Genomic DNA, 21871 nt, shown 5'->3' on the forward strand with positions numbered 1-21871 from the left:
GACAAGTTGGGATACGTAAGACAGAACCTCTATGGCGTGGCGACACAGAAGATTCCATTCGTGTGAAAGCTCGGCTATTGAAGATGGTCTGTGAATCTGAAGAGGAACCTCAATGATATATAGGCACCATGTCTTGCTACCATATATCTTAAAATAATCGAAAGAAATCTCCGTCGACTCAGGGGAAACTGTTCATCCTGCTATATTAGCCAAAGTATACTCTGCTTTTCATACCAATTTCCCAAAGCAAGTTCCACTATGGCAGTCGACGCACCCATTAGGTATCTTGTGTTCGGTATAGCCACATCATATAGCCCTCAGCGTACATGCAGTCTGACGTCTTAGGCAACGGTTGGATATCCGGCCAAATTCAGGATTACCTGAGAGAAGAGGGTGATGACCTTGTCATCTCTGAAGCACGGATAGAAAACCGAGAACGGGTTCTAAGGTCTGCCTTTCTGATCACATCTCATATACTTCTCAGTTTCTCATTAGTGGTAAGCAGTGAGCTCGCAAGGGTGAAACCTTCCCATGTTATCAATACCGCAGGGAAGCGTGGTGATCCCAACGTGGATTGGTGCGAATCACACATGGAGGAAACTATCCGCTCAAACATACTTGGCTCGGTAAATCTGGCTGACTGCTGCTGCATTAATGGCATGCATCTCACGCATTTGGGGTCTGGATGCATCTACGACTACAATGAGGATCATCCCTGGGATGGTACGGGATATACTGAGGAGGATGAGCCAAATTTCACGAAAAGCTTCTATTCCTACACAAAGGTCTTATCAGAAAAGGTACGCGTGCAGCATCGTGCCATTTTGAAAAACCGATACAGTTGACCGAATATTTGGTAGATTTTGAAGCACTATTCCAACGTGTTGATTCTCCGTATTCGCAACCCTATTGGCGCAGACTTGCACCCCAAAAACATGATCACCAAACTTGCTTCGTACAAGAAGCTGATCAACGTCCCGAATGTAAGTGTAAACCACCCTCACGTCGACTGATGCTGACGATGACCTAGTCCGGGAGCATTATACCCAGCCTTATTCCTGCCATGATCTTGCTTGCAAAGCATAACGAAACTGGAATATACAACTTTGTGAGTCTGTTTACTATGCCTAAGTTCAGGTTTGAGCTCATGTAAGGCATTAGACCAATCCTGAGCCATTCACCCACAATGAGGTCATGAATTTGCTTAGGAAGCACATATGGCCAGGGCTCCAGTGGGAGAACTTCACCGAAGACGAGCAAAGAAATGTTCTGATGGCTCCGCGGTGCAACACGACCCTTGATACCAGCAAGCTTCAAGGGAAGCTGGCTGAATATGGATATAGGCTTCCCGTTTCACATGAAGCAATGGAAGAGGCCTTCATCAGTATCAAGCACAGTGACAACTCGATACATTGAGACCAGGGCTGTAAACGTTTGTTGAACTTCTCTGTGCCGTCAGAGAGGAATTTGCTCTTTCGCTCTAAATATCTGTCATCATTTGCAGATTTTCATGTGGGCTTTACAGTATGAGAGTGAATAAATACATTCGCTCACAAAATTTGAGAAAAATATCCTTTATGACGCAAAGATGTTCATGGTACTTTTCCTGCGCTCAAGTCCAATATTGTGAAAACGTAGTAGATATCGTATTCCAATGCCAATTAGAAGGCATCTGGCGAGTTTTCCGGTGTACCGATCATCCTTTGTAGACTGATTAGCTGACTGTGTATCACTGCATTCCACGAGGTAGCTCGCTCCGTTTGAGCATTCCAGGTCATGCACCCTCAGCATGCTACGCGAATCACTGACCCTTGTCGAGTTATAGCTATCATCATCGCAAGGTCGCGTCGTCACGATACTGTTTGCTTCGATTTAGTTCAGTTTCTCTTTATTTGACAGTGAGCGGTTTCTCCAGGGCAGGCGCTACGATATCAGCCAAGGTAACTTTGTTGGCCTTAAGACAACAGCGAAAGACAAACAGTCTTGACCACATGCCTGTACACACCTAGACTCTCTGCCTTAACGGTTTAAACGTCCCATGTTCTCATTTCTGAATTCAACCAATATAACCAAAGAAAAATCATTTTAATTACTTTTATCCAAATTAGCTAGACACAGAGAGTATATATACGGGAATGAAATCTCCGATCATTGTCTCTCCAGGAAAACCACCTTGCTACCATACTCCGTATCAAAGCTATACTGCAACCCAATATTCATCAGCGTTGCACCGGAGTAAGTCTGGTCACCATCAACAGTATACTGCGCCTCAGGGTCCAGCCCCTGCAGCCTAACCCACGGCACGGCATGGTTGACATTTGGCTGGACCTGGAAGTAAAACAGAACAGCTTGGGCGCCATCCTCGGACACGAAAAGTGCGGCAGGCCACTGGGAGTCTTGAGGCAGGCGTAACCGGTACAGATCTCCGTTCAAGACGATGGGGTTCACTTTCTCTGCCAGTGCAAGGAGCTCGGGGACTATGGCGTCACCTTCCACCGTTGCGGGGTCGAGCTCCAAGCCGAAAGAGCCACCCATCATAGCAACGTGGGCACGGAAAGTCATGGGCACAGTGCGACCGGTTTGTGCATTAGGAACCGCGGAGAGGTGGGCTCCCATTGCCGATGGCGGGTATGCAAGTGAGGTCCCGAATTGAATGGTGATGCGATCGATCGCGTCGGTGTTGTCGGAGGTCCAGATCTGGGGGAAATACTGCAACACACCGGCATCAAAGCGACCACCACCCGAGGCGCATCCTTCCCAGAGGACATCTGGGAAGCGGGTAGTGAGCGTGTCAAACACCCGGTAGAGTCCAAGCATGTACTGGTGGTCGGTGGACGGGGACGGAGTCTCGTGGATTCCCCGGTTGTTGTCCCATTTCACATAGGAGATGCCTGGAGTTTGCAGAAGATTGGTCATGAAGTCTATTATGAAATCCTGTACAGCCGGGAGCGCCAGGTTGAGAACAAGCTGGTTCCGACGCTCGGTACGGGGGTAAGGCCCGGCATGAAGGGCCCAGTCCGGATGTTCGTGGTAGAGAGTGGAATTGGGGTTGACCATCTCGGGCTCCACCCAAATTCCAAAGCGGAGTTTTGTGGAGTCTGTTCCATTGACGGTCATGTTCGTGATGTCTTGCACAACTGGGGTCAACCCGTCTGGGAAGCGTGCTGGATTGGGCATCCAGTCGCCCAGCCCGGCATCATCGGACACGCGAGGGTACTTGTCCCCAAACCAGCCGTCGTCCATGACAAAGAGGTGGACACCCAGGGCAGCGGATTCCTCGGCAAGAGTCTCAATGCTGCTTTGGTTGTAGTCGAAATAAACACCTTCCCAGCTATTCAGGAGAACGGGACGGTCGGAAGTGGCGAACTTGCTCTTCATGAGGTGGTTTCGATATAGTCGGTGGAATTTTCGAGACACTGAACCGAGTCCTTGGTCCGAGTATACTGCAACACACTCCGGGGAGGTTAGGGTCTCGCCAGGACCAAGGTTCCATGATAATTGATCTGGGTTGAAGCCCAACAGTGCCCGGGTGAAACCTTGCGATCCTTTCTCTACTTGGGCCGAGAAAGAGCCCGTATAGATAAGGTTAAAGCCCCATGCCTCGCCTTGCGATTCGGTAGTAGCTGGATCTACTATGGCAAAAAAGGGATTGTGAAGGTGAGAGGAATATCCAGTACTGCTTCCGAACCTAATCCCCCGTCAGCAACGTCACATTGTCGGTTCTATGATGAGCGACTTACCCCTGAATGCCATACTGCACTTTGCTTCTCTGAACATTGGCCTCTCTGGCCCAGTCACCACGGAGGCTGACCAAGTCAAGGTCTTCGTACGGGAAATCGATGCTTATACTTGCAAGGGCCTCGATGGTGATATTACCCGGGCCCTGGTTAGTCACATTGACACTCCTCACGATGGCATCATATTTCGGAAAAATGGAGTATGACAAGTCGGCGGCGACGGAGCTATAGTTGTCATAGAGATGGACTACCAAAGTCGTAGCATCTTGTGCATCTCCAAATGTGGCTGGCAGGCCAGGCAAAGCATTCTTACCCGCAATCACCTCGTGCGACACATATTGGAGATCGCTAATAGTATAACCTGCCGATTCTCGGATACGAACGGCGGGAATGCGAAAATCACCACGGCCTTGGTCAGGGAACTCCCGACGGATTCGACCAGGCATGCCAACCCAGCCATTGACAGCGGGTTCCACTGGCGATGGGATTGTGCCGGTGACGACACCACCGAAGTGATCAGAGATCAAGTCTCCGGTGGTGCTGTTAACATGGAACCGATATGAGACATTGTCGCCGTTCAACGAGAAAGCAGTGCCATTCGCAACGATTGCTATAAAATCAGCTTGCACTCTGATTGAAGATGCGGCGTTGTCGCATCCCTCACGACCCGCATGACATACCCTGTGAATTTGAAGCCCCAACTGCGGGAGCCGCTGCAGAACAACCGTATAATGTGAAGAGACCCAGGGCCACCACAGCATGGGACGGCCCGATCATGGTGATGATTTGTGGTGAATGAGTGAAGCATTCCTTTCTCTCACCGTCCTTTTAACCCCGGACGGGGTTGACTGCATCCGGGGAAATATCGGAGGGTATCCCAGGTTGTTGCTGGCCATCTTTGCCCAGCGCCGGCTTGGCACCCCCACGCCTCATTCCCAAATGTGGCTGGGATCATCCTGCCCAGCTCGTCAAGACTACCTGGGCGGAGAAGAGGGGACAATCTAGGGATTGTCATTGCACCGTCTTCGGCTTGGTTCGATGGTTTAAGCTGCAAGATCAGCTCATCGCAGTAGGTTTCTCCCCCTTGGCTGCGGAGTTGCCCCGGATGGTCCGGAAACGGGGATGCCGTTCTTCTTTCTGGGGCATTCGGTGTGCTGTTTGTTGTGTTTGCATGCACTGGTTTTGGCACTTGGAAAGTAAAACAGAGCAGGATCAGAAAAACACGGTCAATTAAATTGAAGGAAAAACATGATCACGGAATATATCAGTTATTAATACATTGGATTCCCACAGTTTGCCTACTGTGGGCCGAAAATAATAAGGACCCTTATGATTAGATAGCATAGTTATGAATTGGTTGTGCTCTCCATGTGAGTGGTTTTCAAAACTGGGGAATATATATATGTGACCGCCGACTACAGTAGTCGTAATGAGCACCGTCCTGATCATTGTTCATAAGTGAAGCAAATATTACTACTAATAGTAGTGGCCCATAGTAAGTTGTAGCAAACCAAATATCGTAAAATGCTTATATGGCTCACTGAACATTAAATTCTGATTTATAAGATAGTTTTGTGACCGATAATAATACTGAAAACCAAACCACATGGCGAGCCTGTCACGTGACTCTACGGTCGCAAGATCTAGAACCAATCCATCGGAAGATAATGTGACACCTCACATTCATTTTATTTTTACACACATCAGGAACCTCCCTACAGTTTCGCGCCCCAATTGACATGGATCGACTTGATGCTGGAGTACGCCGCCAGTCCGGCTTCGCCGAAGCTCCTGCCCATTTCCACTCTGCTTGATCCCCTCGAACGGAGTGCGCAAGTTACTGTCATTGCTGCTATTGAACCATACCGTCCCGCTTTTCATTGGCCGGGCCAGTTGATGGGCTCGTTCAACATTCTGCGTGAATATCGAGCACTCTAGACCATATATTGAGTTCTTAGCCTTTCTAATAGCCTGCTCTTCTTTCTCAAACGCTGTGGTGACAACCACAGGGCCAAATATTTCTCGTAGGAGATAATCATATCATCGGTAACATCGGCACCGATTGTCGGAGGTACAAAGAAGCCCCGGGGCTTCTTTCCTATGGCGTCCCGCCCAGCACAAGACGAAGCCCTTCCCTGACACCTGATGGGGTGTATGGCATTACTCTGCCAATTTGAGTCTTGGAGATCTGCGGCCCCCACAGACCATTCCAACCACAACCTTCTTGTTGACTTGGGCTCTGTCAGGCTGATCTGCAACAGTGATCTATTGAAAGCCCAAACGGCGAAGCAGCATATCCATCTGGCAGCAGCCCATGAGGTTATCTTGGCTGGGGCCGATCGCTCGGGCCTTGAACACCCGCATCATGGGGTCGATTAGTTTCTCCTAACTGAGGACGATTAGGTACCATCATGCATCGGTACCATAACCCAGGATACTTTGCTTGCTGGGGTACATACAATTTAGCACATATGATATCAAGGACCTGCCATTAATGGAAGGGAATCCTAGCGGCCAGAACGACCACTAGGCTATAATAACTACTTACCCTGAATTCCCAGTTTCTTTCTCCGACACTTCGCCAGCCAGCCTGGCGTAGCACTCGCCTTAGATCTAGCCGGAGTCGGAAACGGTACGTAGATACTTCCAGTAGTGGTCAGATAAGTTTCCCTGCTAGACTGGCCGAACCACGTCAGGCTACTCAGGTTAGCAGGTGTAGTACCCATTACTATCTGCCATATAATGCTTCAATCTTTACCATATTAGCTTATTGCATCTAATACTCACTCGTTTCTCCTGTCTTGGTAGGTCTCCGTCTGGCACAACAGAATCGAGGCTCTCGGGCCGGGCCTTTCTTGGCAACGGAAGACCGCCGGGAAATCGGTCGCTTAATGGAGAGTGGTTATCATTGATAACCAGGATTCTATGGCGTAATGTGCTTGTAAGAAAGCGAACTAGTTCTATATCAATGCAGGAGGTGGCGAGAATGAAGTCTGGTTTCCTAGCTACCAGTACTTTGTAATGGTTCCATCTCTTTCCGCTTCCTTTAGGCTCCAGGGTTTTCCACTCATAGAATTCCAGGCGTGCTGTGTCCTTTTTCAAGTTTAAGTATGTTAGTCTAAAGTCTTATCAGCTCATTCGGGCCTCCAACAATGGTTTGAGCATTGTCTAGCAGCTTTGCCATTTTAGATAGAAGCGGGTCTGGTAGCAGGCCTATTGATGTGCTCGGCCTTCCGATGGGGCGTGAGCCTTAGGAGCGCTTGAAGGGGATGCTGTACGTAATCCCTGAGGGCTTAATATTCGTTCATGACGGCAACTACCCTTTGGGTCCAGTTAAACAGGCGGCTCTTATCTGTGGATAACTAGGTTATATATATCATGGAAGTATATTGCCCGTATCTTAATCGGACACAAGTAGTGCTGCTCGGATTCGACCACCACGGATACACAACGCCGTTTGAGCACAGGCCTCATCCCCTAGGAAGCGTTAGTGCAAATCATAATTAAGAAGTCGCCGACCGACCATGAATAGTGATTGCGAGATATGATAACGAAGAATCAGACATAAGTAGGTCGTTTGAGGCGAACAGTGATGTCTTTTCTCACCTGGTCTATCTTCCCACAACCACTATATTTATAATACCAACTGCTTTCAGGGATAGAAAAACGCAAAGAAAGATACCAAGCTTATCCCATATCGAGTCATGGATATTCTCTTGTCAAGCTATCTGCATGATGAGAAAGCACGCACTTCCATCGTTGAGCCAAATTTCCAGCACAGGCTTGCTCTAACTCAAACCTGGGACATCGCTCAAGGCTCTAGAGTGCTCGACATTGGATGTGGCCAAGGCGAATCGAGCCTAGTTCTCGCATTGATCAACGGTTCTCATGGTCAAATTACAGCCATCGACACGGCCCCACCTGATTACGGTGGCCCATACACCGTCGAACAATCGCAGAAGCACATCCAGGCGTCCACGCTAGGGCAGCGTATCCAATTTCTCCGCACCGACACGGCCGGTCTGCTTTCCCAACCCACGAGCACAGTTAAATTTGATGCGGCCGTACTGTGCCACTCTTTGTGGTATTTTCCCGACCGTGCGAGCATTGCCCAGGTCTTCCAACTTCTAGCCGATGCGAAAGTACGCTATCTGTGCCTGGCGGAGTACGGATTTCGCGCCTCGCGACCAGCACAAGTCCCACATATTCTGGCTGCGCGAGCGCAAGCCCAGTACCATTCCCTACGCAAGCCGCCGCGACAGGGTCGAGGGAGCCCAACGTACGCTCCGCGCTCACTCCAGAAGAGCTGCTCGACGTTGCGCACGAAACTGGCTGGCGAAAGGAACGCTCCGGCTACATACAACCTGACTCACAGCTGTGGGATGGCCATTGGGAAGTGGAGTTCGTTTGCTCAGAGCTGTTTCGTCAATGGATCCACGAGGAAGGCTTATCAAATGATGAAGCTATGAATTTTGCTATTCAGGAACTCGAGCAATCTATTCAGGAACTGGGTGTAGAGGGTTCCACCCGGTGGGAGACCATGGATGTCTTTTGGGCGGTGTTGGAGTTGAAGTGATCTCCGTTATGTTGATTAGGTTAATTTCTCGAAAATGATTCAATGAATACATGCACCTTGAGTGAGCACGGATGGTATACTTATCATAAATGTAAGTTTTCGTCAAATTTTTGTATATTGACGCTTCTGCGCGTAAATTTAGTGTTATTCTCAAGCTGCTTAAAATCAATGGGATTGGAGAGCCCATCTTCCATGGTCCAAGAATGCCGCCCGAGGAGATTTAAGTTATTTTACCGGGCGTACACAAATCATCCGCACAAGCAATATACTTATTTCCTACACCTTTTACAATGCGCCCTAGAGAGGGAAGAGAATGGGACCTCATCGCTGGTCACAGCTCCGATGGGGAGTCTGTATGAAGTGACAAAATTGAGCGATATTTAGACAACTTCGCCCGGAAGGCAGCGAGGGGATGGTGTCCGACTGATCGTAAATCCTGCTTATCCACGAGATAGATTTTCGGCGGCGGACCTCCGGGGGCGTAGATGGTTGTGGCCATAATGGCGTGCTTGCCGGTCACTAGATAGGCTGAGATGGCTTTATCTCTTGCGTTCTAGGTCAATCATTATTTTGTTAATCTAGCCTTAAAGGCACTAGCTACCCTTATGTACGGAGCAGTAACATAAGCGTGAACACATTGCAATCCCTCCTGGAGAGCCTCAGGCGTTCGACACAGAAATACCACGTTTTCATAACTCACTCATTCAATACGATGGCTTTAGACTAATCGCCTTTCATTTGGATCAGGGTGGCAGTGGAGTGCTTTGTTTCATGGTAGCGCCTTTGAACATGTGCTACTGACCCTCGTTATATGGGGAGATTTGGAGTGTACTATAATTTCACACAGTTTCAGAAAGTCTTATCTATCTTGCTACTTAGCCATGCCGTGTGAGGGGGACCGCACCTCGGGAAAGCGAAAGAGTAGTAATCCTGTATCAAAGCAAGGTGACAGGCCTCCAGGAAGCTGTACATAGGACTCCTACAGACGTAGGCACATTTTCGGCGCACCTCTCTCAGCGAATAGAGTCCCACTACCCCATCAAGCCTGCACCCCAGGTTCCAGAACGCTAAACTCATCGAGATCGCTATCTAATTTGACTAATGCGTTGATAGGCAAAGTCAGGAATGGACTCGTATGGCCAAAGTCAACGTTTATCAGGATCGGAAGCTGTTCCTCAGGATTTCGGCCAACAATCACCTCAAAGACTTCCAGTATCACATTTGCAAGCTCCTCCTGCATGTGAGTATTGTATTTGTAGCCTCGTCCAACAACTAGTCCGCGGATTTCATGCAATATGCCAGACAAAGCAAGATCAACAAGATTGTTTCGGAACTGGGATACAGAATATGGCAGTTGCAAGTTGTCGCCCATCGCAGACTCAAGAAAGAGAATCTTGTCTTTCCACGAGGGGGCGTATTGGGTCCCCTGAAGACGCACGACACAAGGTACAGTGCCCCCAAACAGATATCCAGTAGCTCGACCTCTCCGGAGCCATCTCCATGAAGGCGAATCAACGATTTCGCGCGGTTTCTCGACGATTCCTTTGCTAAATAGGAAGTCGCTATGCTCGTTCGAGCAGATTGAGGATCGAGGAAGTGGACCCACAGACTTTCCCCCTTCAGTCAGCACATGAATGAAGTGGTCGACTGTGAGTTGTATAGGCTTAGGAAAATCAGAGAAATCTGTAAGAACACTGGGTCCGTAGAATGTCCGCAAGCCGGTCTGAGATTGAATCGCATAATGCAGGAAGGTAGTGTCACTGTAGCCGACGAAAATTTTAGGATTTGATCGAATAAGGGAGTAATCGAGGAAAGGTAGCAATTCATTCGCATGCGCGCCCCCGATCGTGCAAATAATGGCGCCAATCGTGCTATCACGGAATGCGGCATGGATTTCCTCGCATCGAACACGAATAGAATCCGCGATAGTGGCTGTTTTTTGGTTAGAGAAAATAATCTGGACACAGAAGCCTAGCGACTCCAGATAGGCCTTTCCTCGCTCGAGGGGAGCAGGTAGGATGTTATTGAGACGTGCGGAGGGTGAGATGAAGGCGATTGTGTCTCCCTTCTTCAAAGCTTTCGGAATAATGGTGTCCATTGATGTCGTTAGGCGCTGAGAAGAAAAGGTGTGAGACGATAATCAGAGTGGAAATCCCAAGGAGTCTTGCGCCACACACTGAAATGATAAGCAGCTGGACTCGTGACTCCGGCCACTCGAGTGGCTAGTGCAGCTGGAAATACATAAGTAGTAGTGCTTGACATTCGATAAGCAGTTGATTGGCAGAGATCTCCCGGGGCCGGATCCACCGTAGGTTAGATCCTAATAGTACTGACGTCTGCCTGGCAGAGCACGTGGAGGCGACCGGGGCACAGAGCCTATTGCTGCGTAAGGGTGTCCCTCCTCCTCCCCATACCTGTTAGTACTTAGTAGTTGTCAATCGCCAATGTTACCTAAATGCCCGGAGATTCAGGCCGTATCCTCCGGTATTTGTCCGCGTTTGGCCTGGTTCACGAAGCGAGTTTAGACTAGTACTACGGGACATCTACAGCGACACAGGCTCTCACCTTGCCCGGTTTTCGAGTAGGAATCAATCACCATAAGGCAATACAAACTGTGCCATGCTCCACCGCCTCCCTACTAACGCGTACCTAGCGTCGGAATCCAGCTCTCCGCCTGGCAGACCCTTCCATCCTTCCTGTTGCTAGTCCAGCGGGTATCGCAATTCATCCGATGCCAGCCGAACGGCATTCCAGTAGGCGCACGGAACTAAGTTGACAGCTTTCGCCTGGATGATGGATAACCCCCCCCATATTTTCAAGGACTTCAGTCTTTGGATGACCTCCCAGCGCCATGGTCAACCCACCTGGATGGATGTGTTTCAGCTGGACCGACTCACCTGCGGTAGAGACGATCCCATCAATAATCAGAACATTGACGCGGACCTGGATTTTGGGGGGGGGGGCAATCAGACCACGACCCTTTTCGTCGACAAGGCGCTGGGCCTCGGGTGATTGAGATGGATAGTTATCGCCATGATGGCGTGCTTGGCGGCCAGGGAGCGAACCCAAGACGAGTGGGGTAACCTCGTTCGCGCCGCAAGGCTGTCCTTGGTGGAGACGTTTACCTACGCGACCGACTTGGGCTAGAGTCTCATGGTGGTTCAAACGGCTAAATTCCACCGGGTAATAGAAACATTGGTAAAGAGAAGCTAGCTGGTTGGCTGAATTTGTTTGCGTCCCGCATGTTCTCAGTACTGTCACATTCATATGTATGAAATGTCACAGGAAGACTCCTCGTAATCTGTCGATCGGAGCAGATGTCAGTCGCGCTAAACTGATTGGGACTTCTATCTGCTAGTGCCTTCGCTTTCCTTTGTCTAAGCACATTGCTATGCATTAGTGCTGACGGGGGAAACTGGAGATGACCAATGCAGATGGCACGTACTATGTAGGTCAATTTCCACATCAATGAATGTCCCTATATCTCTACTTGCACTTCGACTAAAATTAGGAACACCAAAAGATCAATAGAAGTATAAAGTATTTTCCTGTCCCAAACCTGGTATCACCCGGTCTCTCAGTGTATACCTCTATCCCAAAACTCCGGATCATCTGTCACAATGGCCGATACTGTGAATGCACTGACCGCTGCTGTCAACAGCACCCTAGCCAAGCTTACCCCCGGAGAGGACATCGCGGAAGCAGATCGGTACCAGCTTCTGGATGCCATCGACAAGCTCCGCGTTGCCGTGCAACCACCTCTCCTCACCGTTCGCAATCTTTGCTTTGGCGTAAGTCATCGGCATCACCTGTTACAAACATGCTCTCAAACTAATGCTGGGCACAACTCTGAAGCACCATGCCCTAGTTGCCATTCGGGTCGCCATGGGAATGGGTATCTTCGATGCGTTTGCCTCGGCCAAGGCCGGCGAGATGAGCGCTGATGCCCTGGATGAGAACACCAAGGGGGACAAAGCCCTCTTAGGTAAGTCCTTGAATTGACCTTTTTCTTTTCTTTTATTTTTCTTTGTATCTTTTTCTGTCTGCGGGCTTTATTTTTTGTGAAAGCCTCTGTCCTGTTCTCTTTCTAGTTTTCCCGGTTTCTCTTTGTTCTTTCTTCATTCCCCAGCCTCCTTGCCTATTGGAACAATATTGTGGATTCAAAGGTCCTCTCCGGTTTTTTCCGTGGTCACGACCTTTTTTGTTTGATTTCTATATCATTGCTTTTTATTCTCCATGAAGATACGTCCCTGATAGGTAGGATATGTATATTAATGATCATTCGCTTCTGCAGTGCGTATCATGCGGGTGCTGTGTGCGAACCACGTCTTCGAAGAGACGGGGGTGGAGAAATACCGGGCGCTGCCGCTAGCAACCATGTTCGCTTCTGGTAGTCCGCCCAGTGAGGTCATCAAACATTTGTAGGTCTTTTTTTGCCGTCCTTCAATGGAAAATAATTGTGGCTCATATGTAAGAAGCCATTCGGACATGAAGGCTTCGGTACACTCCTATGACTATTTCGAGGCAAGGGGATACCGTAACCCTCAAGATGCCTACGACACGACCTTCCAGCTTGCCTTCGGGACACAGGAACATTACTTTGAGTGGATACAGCACAATCCAGAGGAGCTACATGCCTTCAACACAGTGATGGAGATTGGCAATCGCTCCTTGGAAGGTGTGCAATGGTATGACTACTATCCATGGCAGGAGAAGCTGGTCACTACCAGTGGCCCAAACCGTGTCCTCCTGGTGGACATCGGCGGTGGCAAGGGCCACGACCTTTCCGGCTTCAAGCGCAAGCATCCCGAGATAAGAGACCAGCTAATCGTGCAGGATCTTCCAAAGGTCATTGAGGACATCCAAGAGCCGCTCATTGAAGGTGTGAAAGCCATGGGCCATAACATGTTTGACCCACAACCCATTAAAGGGGCGAAAGCATACTATATGCGAACTGTCTTACATGATTGGCCTGATAAACAGGCCCTGGAGGTTCTTAGGCGTGTTCATGATGCCATGGCCACTGACTCAGTGCTACTGATCAATGAGAATGTCCTGCCCGAGATGAATGCACCCGGGTTTTCATCCTCAATGGATATCATTATGATGGAGCTCTATGGATCACTGGAACGGATAGAGAGGCAGTGGTTGGGACTATTAGAGAAGGCTCAATTCAGGGTAGTCAAAGTATGGCGGTCGGGCTTTCAGGGAACTGGATCCAATGCGTTATTCGAGGCGGTTCCTGTTTGATAGGGGAGGGATCTTCTGTTTAGGTAACACATCTGGAATTCGGGCGGCTGGCGGTTGTTGAGGAGCAGAGAGAATTTTATTGAATCGGTCCCTGCCATACACAATTTGTGATCCTGTTCATAAAAGTTTATGTGGCGGCGCCCGTTTTCGAATTGCTGCGACGTCGATCTCTTGACTTGTCAAGAAATCGATGGGCCTTTCCGGAGACGCGCCCCAACTACCCGATGGCTGCTAATCACCGCCGTACCCATTCTGATATCGCTAGTATACCAGGTTAGGTGGGGTATGCCCAGTAGCAGCCAAAGTCTAGCCCAACCCTCACGGTGCATTCAATATTCTTGGCCACCATAGTGTGGCCTGTAATTTGGCGGTAGAGTGACAGTAACACTTGCCTCGGTACAATAAGCCAGCATCAATCAGTACGACTAGAGCTGGCTCTGTGGTTGACCGACTTCTGCTCCTTTGCGTTATTTTAAAACCCAACCGAACCGCGTATGAAGATCGCCGTTTGTTCGACACAAAACCATGAGATGATCACTTCTAGTATGGCACAACTATATTATTATATTCCGAGTACCGTGAGTTAGGAAAGTCGGATTTCACATAGGAGTACTTCTAGGAATCAATCTACTGTACAAGTAAATGGCCTCCCATTTTCTCCTATTAAATCACCTCATCCAATCATTGCACCAAGCCATCAGTTTTTCCCATAGGTTCAGTCTTTCGTTGAGATATCTTCTAGCGTTAAATTCTGTACACTCCCAGAGTCTCATCGCATGGGGTCCGTAACTTTCGTCATTCCACTCCTCGTCCGGCGGAAACGGCGAGGGGTCAAAAACTATGCGCAGCGCATATAGTGAGCCATCCAAAATGTTATGCTTAACGTCGAATTGGTTCCTAAAGCGCCCGTGCTCCAGCGATATACGATATGTCTTTGCGCGAAACGCCTCTTCATTTAGCCAATCCTCATTGACTTTGCCCTTCCACCAAATATCGGGTGGTCGACGCTTCGTGAGGGTCATCTCGATAGTAAGTTTTTCGAGGATCGTCGGCTGCTGCCTATTGTTACCGAGATCGATGACCTGATCGAGACACGCAGGATTGTGCGGCTTCCAGTCAATGTCGGCAAAAATCCAACAGGTGTACTCGGTAGAACAGAACAGCTGCATGACAAAAGTCAACTGATGGGGACAGGGGAGGCCTTAGTCGTCAAGCTCACCTTGCCTGTTCCATTCTCGTGAAAGGTGACTTCACTTGCGCCGTCATTCCAGACCCATGGCCCTTCGCAAAGGATGGAACGGACTGTAACGGGCGAGGTCATTGACGCTGTTTATTGAACTCGACAGCTTTTGACTCTTACGGCATTAACGCTTTCGCAGGGGATTTTCACCTAATATGGCTCACTGGAAATAATTGCGTCTGCGTAGTGGTGGGATGATAGAATGCGTCGACAAAAAGGTGGGCAGATGATGGGAGGAACCGTTTTCTCGGCGATTCTCAATGTGGGCGGAACATCAGGGTCCCGCTAGTCCGCGTTGGGACAAAGGCGACAAGGCACTTCCGTAGCACATCAATTGACTAACTATTTGGGGGCCGGTTTGACATTTTGTGGGGGCCGTGCGTGAGCCATTTTCCATGGCATCTACGGAGTACATGGCCTGTCAATCCTTCACCCTGCTAATTATAACATGCATCTGTACGCCTATTCTCTAGGACTGCCCGCCAGAAATTGATACCATCTAGAGAAGCATTCAGCTGTTGGCCCCAGCAGTGACAGTCCCTTGCCCGGCCAGCAGCTCGTTGGTTGGCGTAGAGGCTTCCGTCGACACCATATCCTGGGCCAGGATTCTGTATTACTCTGCTCGCTATTTTCACAGCTCTAAGACTACACGGCGTCCACAGCCGTTGACTTTAATACTGTCACTAACTATCTGCGGAATCTTCTGAGGTCCGACATACAACTTTGAAAGACACGTAAATAGTAGGTGAGGGAAAATTCATCCTCCCAGTTAATTCAAATGGAACCCTGTTGTCCTAAGAGTGCCTCAAACCAACAATGCTCATAGATCTGAACGCCAGGCGCCAACATGTCTCTTTGGTAGGGCTTGCCTTATTGGCCCCCAGCTTATCATGTCTCACTTCTAGCCCCATGTATCCTGAACATGACTGCTAAGGAAGTACATTATAGCAACACAGATAGGTACGTCGGCGAAAGTTGTATTCAGCTCACTGGAACTTAAATAGCAGCATGCGACGCATGAACGTTCGATCATGCAACCATACTTTCTTTAACAACAGCCAGTCTGCCCGGTGCAGCCATAATAGACAAAGACTCTCGTTTCATGCCATCGCTTTTTATATTAGTCGATATATCGTTTATTCAGTCACACAGTCGTCTCCTTACATCATGCTCTTTTCAGCTACCAAGACCCTGATGGTGGCCCTGGCCGTGCTCGGGTTTGCTGCTTCAGCGCCAGTCGATCTGGTGGAGCGCGACCAGAAAGTCATTATCGGCTATCGCACTATGGAAAAGGTATGTCCCGGCCGCAGCTTGTTGCAGCTCGTTAAGTTGACATGTAACAACATCTAGTCGAAAGCCGAAGCGTATAACAAACAGGGGACTGTCGTCTGGTATACAGCCAGCGGGGTTCAGCTAGGCGATGTGGTCTACCTCACACCCGCTCCTGGAGAATGGAAAGCTCCAGACAGTTACTGATAAGGGCTGACGCTGGACTGAAAAACCCCCATGTTTCCGCTTCGGCTAACACCCATGGACTAGGCATTGTGTCATTTACGCCGAGCAAAGCAAGTGGCTCACCGCCAAAAAGGCTTGGATCCCGGAGACGTACGACGGAAAGAAACTTTGGTATCATCCGGACAGTATCGATTCCTACCTCAAGACCGTCGAGTATCAGACGCCAGATGAGACACTTCGTCTATCCAAGATTTCCGGGGATGATGCTGTGTACCAGTTGGGAATCCCCAAAGCCATGTTAGGTAAAACAGGTCATCTTGGCCTGATGGCAACTTGCAAGGCAAAGGCTTCGGAGCTTCCTCAACACGCTGTTAATTACAAAACAGTGCAGAATGCTGTGGGCACCCCCCAGTAAGTGACAAGCCAGCTTGAAGGACGGGGGTTAGCAGCCACTGTGTTCAAGGACTCTTGGGGGCGAAGTCGGTGAGCTGTCATGTGCGTGTCTGTCAGACCCTTCCATCACCGAATCATTGGTTTTCTTTTCCGCTTGTTGTTTATTTGATGCTACTGTATTCAGTTGCTGTTCAAGCTTTATCTGCTTTATCTATCTGTATTTGGTATCTAAGAAATGTATCGTCCCATTTCGATGATGTGTTGCCTGGGACCCAATCTTATCATCATCGTTCGGATCTTGTACAGTCATTCATTCAAATAGTCTCACTTTCTCTTTCGTGTGATTGCGTGAATAGTTTATGTGTATTTCTCATATGTATCGACGATACAGTAATATCAATTTCATTGTTTGTCTCATATTTTGTCTTATTTATATCGTGAGTGCTTGTTTTATTCATGTTGTTTTCTTTTCTTCTTTTCTTTTCTCTCCATTTATTTTGGGCCACTGTAGAGGGAGAACGTTTTCAAGGGCATTTATCATTTACTTCGATGAATACATGACCAGTGGAATAGGACAATTATCTAGGTTGAGAATATCAACAGCATATAGTTATGAATAAGTTCAGTCTGTAAATATTAATATAATACATTGATTATATATATCAAAGTATTCTTAATCGTTGGATTTTCTCCTTCATTCTTATAGAAGTGCTTGTATCATTTATTATCGTAATCTATATTGTTGATATAATCACCGTGTGTGTACATGTCTATATCAAGAGTTCGCAGGTAACTGCGGGCAACGAATGCCTTTTTGGCCTTGTGGGTTCAATACCACTAGCTTGTTCTTTGGTACTCCCTAGCTGGGGTGTAATTATTGAACAAATCTGGATTAGCGTGTGAGCTTAGTAGTCCGTAGTATTCCTTCCAGCGGTCATTTTTACCCAAAGTTCAGAAGTACTAACTGGGAGTCCGTACAAAAAGCTTTTCGGGTCGAATGTTTCATCGCCCACCCCACCGCCCCCCCACCTCCCCTTTTCCGTTGAGATGATACTTGATAATAAATAGATACGTCCAACATGGTCCACCTGCTGCCCACCTTAGTTCCTCCAACATTCTCAGCTTTTCACCCACACACCCACACACAATGCCCCCTATTACCAGAGCGCAGGCGAAGCACAAATTCCCTGATTTCTTGCCCGAGGCTTCCCGCGATGCGTCACCATTCGCTCTGAGGCAGCCGCATAGAACCGGACGAAACACCAAGTTAGTCGATTGGATCGTATTGAACCCAGGTACAAGTGCGACATATCAGGATCCATCAGATCCCATCACTCGGCTCTTCCAACCTATTTTCGAGCAATCGGATTACCGGTACTATCTAACGCTTCGACGATCTTGCCCGGTGGAAAGACCGCAGACTGAATGGCTCATGCTAGGTCAGTTTCCCAAGATACCTCAATGAGTATGATTGTCAGGAACCCGAGGAAAAGATTTTCTGACGTTTTTTTTTTCTTTTTTCTTTTTTCCAGCCTGGGGCTCTGCCGATATAAGAAACAAATTCATCAACTCGGCCGAGCACCAGTCCCTCACCGAGATCCTTGCCACCTGGGCTTCCGAACGATTGGTACAAGTATCTCTGATCGACCTCTCCCAGACACTGGGGGCCGCATTCGATCACGGTGTGTTCCAGACTCAGTATGTTGGCCCAATGGAGTACTACGAGCTCATGGCCGTGTATTTTCCAGAGGACCTGGCAGGCACGCATATTAAGGAGCTGAACCGCACAAACCCTTTTAATCTAGGGAATCTGATTGGCTCCGACGTGTACCCCTTGGCAGGGTTAACGGATTGGCAGCACGGATGGCTCGATCGACCCGTGCTCTACCAAGGTCAACGCACCCTGTGTCTAATTTACTTCTTGCGGTGGGAGAATAGCGATCGTGAGCATGAGTACAAGAACTTTCGTGTCACAATCAATGGAAAGATTATAGATCACTGGGAGGAGTTTATGACCCCATTGAGGCAAAATAGGATGTTGGGTTACGAATCGCAACATGTATCATTACTTAGACAGTCGGTCGGATCGATGCTAGGTGACTAGAAGATGTTGAAGTCGTGAGAACCCATGGAAACGTAGTTAGAGATCGCGGAAAACAGGTTTATTTCTAAATCGATACACAGAAATAAATTCCGGTCCCTTGTCGTGAACCCTTTCGCCCAGAGGTTTATTACACCTGTTGACCTGGCGTTACGGTGTGTGTTATAAACATCCAACGTTTCCGGTGCGGTACTTAATTTGCGTGGTAGATAACCGGCGTAAACATCCAAAAATCATGTGCCAATGCATCGGGAAAAGAACGATACGCTCTTACGGAACGTATACAGCCACTACCTGGCGTGTATGCTGGTTGAAAAACTTACATTCTTCCGAATGGCAGAGAAAATTCGGAGATATAATGGTAATATCTGTCATTATCTTGATCGAGTTCAAATCGCCTCATGAACTTGCGATCGACGAGGCGCGCCTGGCACATTCTGGCTTCGTCGCATCTGTCTGTGGTCACGTACGAATGCAAGGTATCTATCTCCAACAAGCATATATACACTATGATTCACTTATGGCGACGCATAAAATGACGGTTTAGAGTTCAAACATCGGTCCTTTACTTTGTGGGGGGGGTTTTCCTGATTTCTGGGATTGGTCAAGATGAGATTCGTATGTTTGCCAAAATATGACTGCCCTGATTCACTAGAGGGGCTGACTAGTCTATCAGAGAGGGGAAAGAGAGCAAAAGTAGTCAACCAAGAGCTACATCTTCGAAGTATCACTCTCGTAGAAGCTTGTGCTAGAATACTCTCATTACATAGCACGTAAAATGCGATATCTAAAACAGACTATCTGATGCAATTCAACAATACACCATGCATCCTACTCCATCTGTGACCAGGTGCTTGGCGACAATGTGCAATCCGGTAATCTTAAGCTCATATAGAAATTCTTTATATGTCATATGACACCTTAAATTACCATTAGGAACCTTATTCAAGTCCTAAATCTAGAGTATATCCTTGTTGTTCATGGAAAGGAGAGAACTAGATATTTACATACGAAAGCAAGTGAAACGTATACCTGTATGTAAGCTTAGTCTTGTGTGTTACATGAATAATAAATAGAGATAAGATAACCTTTACATAGAGAGAGAAGATAACACGACTGTTATAATACTATTATCATGAGACATTGCAACATATGGCGTATTCCTTGTGTGTATCGGACCTTCTACATGATAAGTCGCCGTCCCAGACACAGGTAAGATGGTTTTCGGCAGCTTTTACTTAAGCTACTCGCACCTATAGCTCGAACAGCTCTGGAAACGGGAAAAAAAGTATTGAATAGCATTTAAAACGACCACCAGTATTATTCACCCACGGACCTCTACCTAGGCTTATCGAAGAAGGCGTAAAGCCCTTGTGCAGTACGCAACGTTATATTATGACCGAATTCTGTGTAGAACAGGATGCTGCAAAGCAGTGTTTGACTAAGTAGCCATGCCACTCACCGACTCACCGACTCAACATCTTCTCCATCTCATTTCTCCAGAGACCACCATACCTCAATTGTATCACTAGGCCAGCACTCGCACAAATCTGCGCTGCAACACATATTGTGAAAGCCACTCCGCATCCGACACCATTCACCATGGGCATGACAAAACTCGAGCCCCCGGCAGCCAGGCAGCAACGTGCCATATTCAAACTTGCGCTTGCAGCAGCACTACTATCATAGAATACATCCACTAGATAGGTTGTCACTATCGATTGGTTGGATACAGCTGTCCATCCAGTTATAAACGATGAGATAATGGGAATGGAGATGTGGACATGGGACGAATATTGAACAGTCCAGCCGAATAGCATGACTGAGAGACATTGTAGACCAGCAAAGATAGGAACCAGACGTAGACGGGCTCGTTCAAGTGGAAAAACCTTCTCTTCTCCTGAGAGTGTTGTTTCTGCCAGATGTCGTTCTTTGATACGGCGATAATCCTTATCGAGGATCCTACCCGTGATGAGGGTTCCAACCATAGATCCTGCACCATTGGCGATGAAGGTTAATCCGGATTGAATTTCTGTCAAACCATAATGTTCCTTGAAAAGGGTTGCCATAGCCGTGATAGTCATTTGCCAGACGGCGAAGTATACAGCAAAGAAAAGTACCAGCGGAGCTGCTTGCTTGCTGATCAAGATGCGGATGGGTCCTAAAAGGTCAGTTCGTTTCTTGGGGGCCAGCTGGTTATCTGCTGCACTTTCGCTCCAATTTGTTTTGGTGAAGCGCTGGTAGAGTGTAAGGGGATAACTTCCGATCCTTGACGAGGGAAGTTGAGCACCATTTCCCACGATAGACCGTAACGTCTCAGGAAGAAAGAGAGCGATCATGGTAAGCAATACCCCGCTGTAAACAGTGAGAAACCAGAATATAGTCCTCCATCCAAGCGACCCTGCAAGTGCCCCTCCTATAACAGGCCCAATGGCAATGGAAATCAACATCATTCCTTGAAAGATTCCCATGAACCCCCCACGATCTTCTCGGGTAGTAAAGTCCCCAATCACGCCTGATCCAATAGCAACCGTACTAGCAGATCCAGTACTCTGCAAGCATCGGAAAACGACAAGCATAGCATAGTTCCTAGTCTCTGCGAGGCCGATACATGCACAGACTGCTACGAACAGGGTACCGATGTATGCTGTTCGGCGACCTTTAACGTCTGAAATCGGTCCCCAGAGACTAGGCGCTATGCCTTGGAAGATAAGATAGGCGGTAATCGAAAGGTTGACGAGCTCAACGGAGACATTCAAACCCTGGGCAATGGAGGGCACCGCAGGGAAATAAATATTTGATGCCAGTGTTGAGACTGATTTTATTAGAGCTGTCTGCAGTATTGTCATCTGCATGGATAGTGACTTACATGTAGCAGCGGTGGACACAAGTGCGGCTAACAAACGCTTCTGGGATCTATCAAAGATGGTATGCGGGGGCGCAGGCCTCTCAGAACTCACTGCATCAGCAGTCGACATATCGCTATGGTTGGCTGACATGGTGTGTGGATAATGTTAGTCCCCATCACCTTACAAAGGAGCCCCATGCCTTTATCACACAGGAGAATCGTGCACCCCCTTCAATCGTATCCTCGTTGACTCGGAGTTGCCGACTCAGCT

The 21871-nt window shown here is 48.2% G+C and overlaps 9 protein-coding genes across 9 annotated transcripts; 5 read left to right on the forward strand and 4 right to left on the reverse strand.

The window, feature by feature from the left end:
* Nucleotides 1–326: 326 nt before the first annotated feature.
* Nucleotides 327–1416, forward strand: AtWU_11477 (nucleotide-rhamnose synthase/epimerase-reductase; the record flags this gene model as incomplete). Its single annotated transcript, XM_035506577.1, has 4 exons — nucleotides 327–800; nucleotides 861–983; nucleotides 1031–1108; nucleotides 1162–1416. 4 exons carry the CDS (start codon nucleotides 327–329, stop codon nucleotides 1414–1416), a joined length of 930 nt encoding a protein of 309 aa, XP_035362470.1.
* Nucleotides 1417–2148: 732 nt separating this feature from the next.
* Nucleotides 2149–4514, reverse strand: AtWU_11478 (alpha-galactosidase; the record flags this gene model as incomplete). Its single annotated transcript, XM_035506578.1, has 3 exons — nucleotides 2149–3688; nucleotides 3741–4347; nucleotides 4418–4514. 3 exons carry the CDS (start codon nucleotides 4512–4514, stop codon nucleotides 2149–2151), a joined length of 2244 nt encoding a protein of 747 aa, XP_035362471.1.
* Nucleotides 4515–7441: 2927 nt separating this feature from the next.
* AtWU_11479 (class I SAM-dependent methyltransferase) lies at nucleotides 7442–8313 on the forward strand (the record flags this gene model as incomplete). The annotated part of the gene is made up of 2 exons (XM_035506579.1): nucleotides 7442–8138; nucleotides 8201–8313. The coding sequence occupies 2 exons, from the start codon at nucleotides 7442–7444 to the stop codon at nucleotides 8311–8313; spliced, it is 810 nt and encodes a 269-aa protein (XP_035362472.1).
* Nucleotides 8314–9352: 1039 nt separating this feature from the next.
* On the reverse strand, nucleotides 9353–10411 carry AtWU_11480 (S66 peptidase family protein; the record flags this gene model as incomplete). Its single annotated transcript, XM_035506580.1, has 1 exon — nucleotides 9353–10411. The coding sequence occupies one exon, from the start codon at nucleotides 10409–10411 to the stop codon at nucleotides 9353–9355; it is 1059 nt and encodes a 352-aa protein (XP_035362473.1).
* Nucleotides 10412–11933: 1522 nt separating this feature from the next.
* Nucleotides 11934–13563, forward strand: AtWU_11481 (S-adenosyl-L-methionine-dependent methyltransferase; the record flags this gene model as incomplete). The annotated part of the gene is made up of 4 exons (XM_035506581.1): nucleotides 11934–12104; nucleotides 12169–12298; nucleotides 12608–12734; nucleotides 12792–13563. The coding sequence occupies 4 exons, from the start codon at nucleotides 11934–11936 to the stop codon at nucleotides 13561–13563; spliced, it is 1200 nt and encodes a 399-aa protein (XP_035362474.1).
* Nucleotides 13564–14231: 668 nt separating this feature from the next.
* Nucleotides 14232–14884, reverse strand: AtWU_11482 (epoxide hydrolase; the record flags this gene model as incomplete). Its single annotated transcript, XM_035506582.1, has 2 exons — nucleotides 14232–14726; nucleotides 14783–14884. The coding sequence occupies 2 exons, from the start codon at nucleotides 14882–14884 to the stop codon at nucleotides 14232–14234; spliced, it is 597 nt and encodes a 198-aa protein (XP_035362475.1).
* Nucleotides 14885–15970: 1086 nt separating this feature from the next.
* AtWU_11483 (uncharacterized protein) lies at nucleotides 15971–16673 on the forward strand (the record flags this gene model as incomplete). The annotated part of the gene is made up of 3 exons (XM_035506583.1): nucleotides 15971–16096; nucleotides 16154–16194; nucleotides 16343–16673. 3 exons carry the CDS (start codon nucleotides 15971–15973, stop codon nucleotides 16671–16673), a joined length of 498 nt encoding a protein of 165 aa, XP_035362476.1.
* Nucleotides 16674–17798: 1125 nt separating this feature from the next.
* AtWU_11484 (uncharacterized protein) lies at nucleotides 17799–18755 on the forward strand (the record flags this gene model as incomplete). Its single annotated transcript, XM_035506584.1, has 2 exons — nucleotides 17799–18090; nucleotides 18184–18755. 2 exons carry the CDS (start codon nucleotides 17799–17801, stop codon nucleotides 18753–18755), a joined length of 864 nt encoding a protein of 287 aa, XP_035362477.1.
* A 1463-nt stretch (nucleotides 18756–20218) lies between these two features.
* On the reverse strand, nucleotides 20219–21751 carry AtWU_11485 (MFS general substrate transporter; the record flags this gene model as incomplete). Its single annotated transcript, XM_035506585.1, has 2 exons — nucleotides 20219–21567; nucleotides 21622–21751. 2 exons carry the CDS (start codon nucleotides 21749–21751, stop codon nucleotides 20219–20221), a joined length of 1479 nt encoding a protein of 492 aa, XP_035362478.1.
* Between the last annotated feature and the right edge of the window lie 120 nt (nucleotides 21752–21871).

Source organism: Aspergillus tubingensis (genome assembly GCF_013340325.1).
Source record: "Aspergillus tubingensis WU-2223L DNA, scaffold_15, whole genome shotgun sequence".
Classification (NCBI taxonomy): Eukaryota; Fungi; Ascomycota; class Eurotiomycetes; order Eurotiales; family Aspergillaceae; genus Aspergillus; species Aspergillus tubingensis.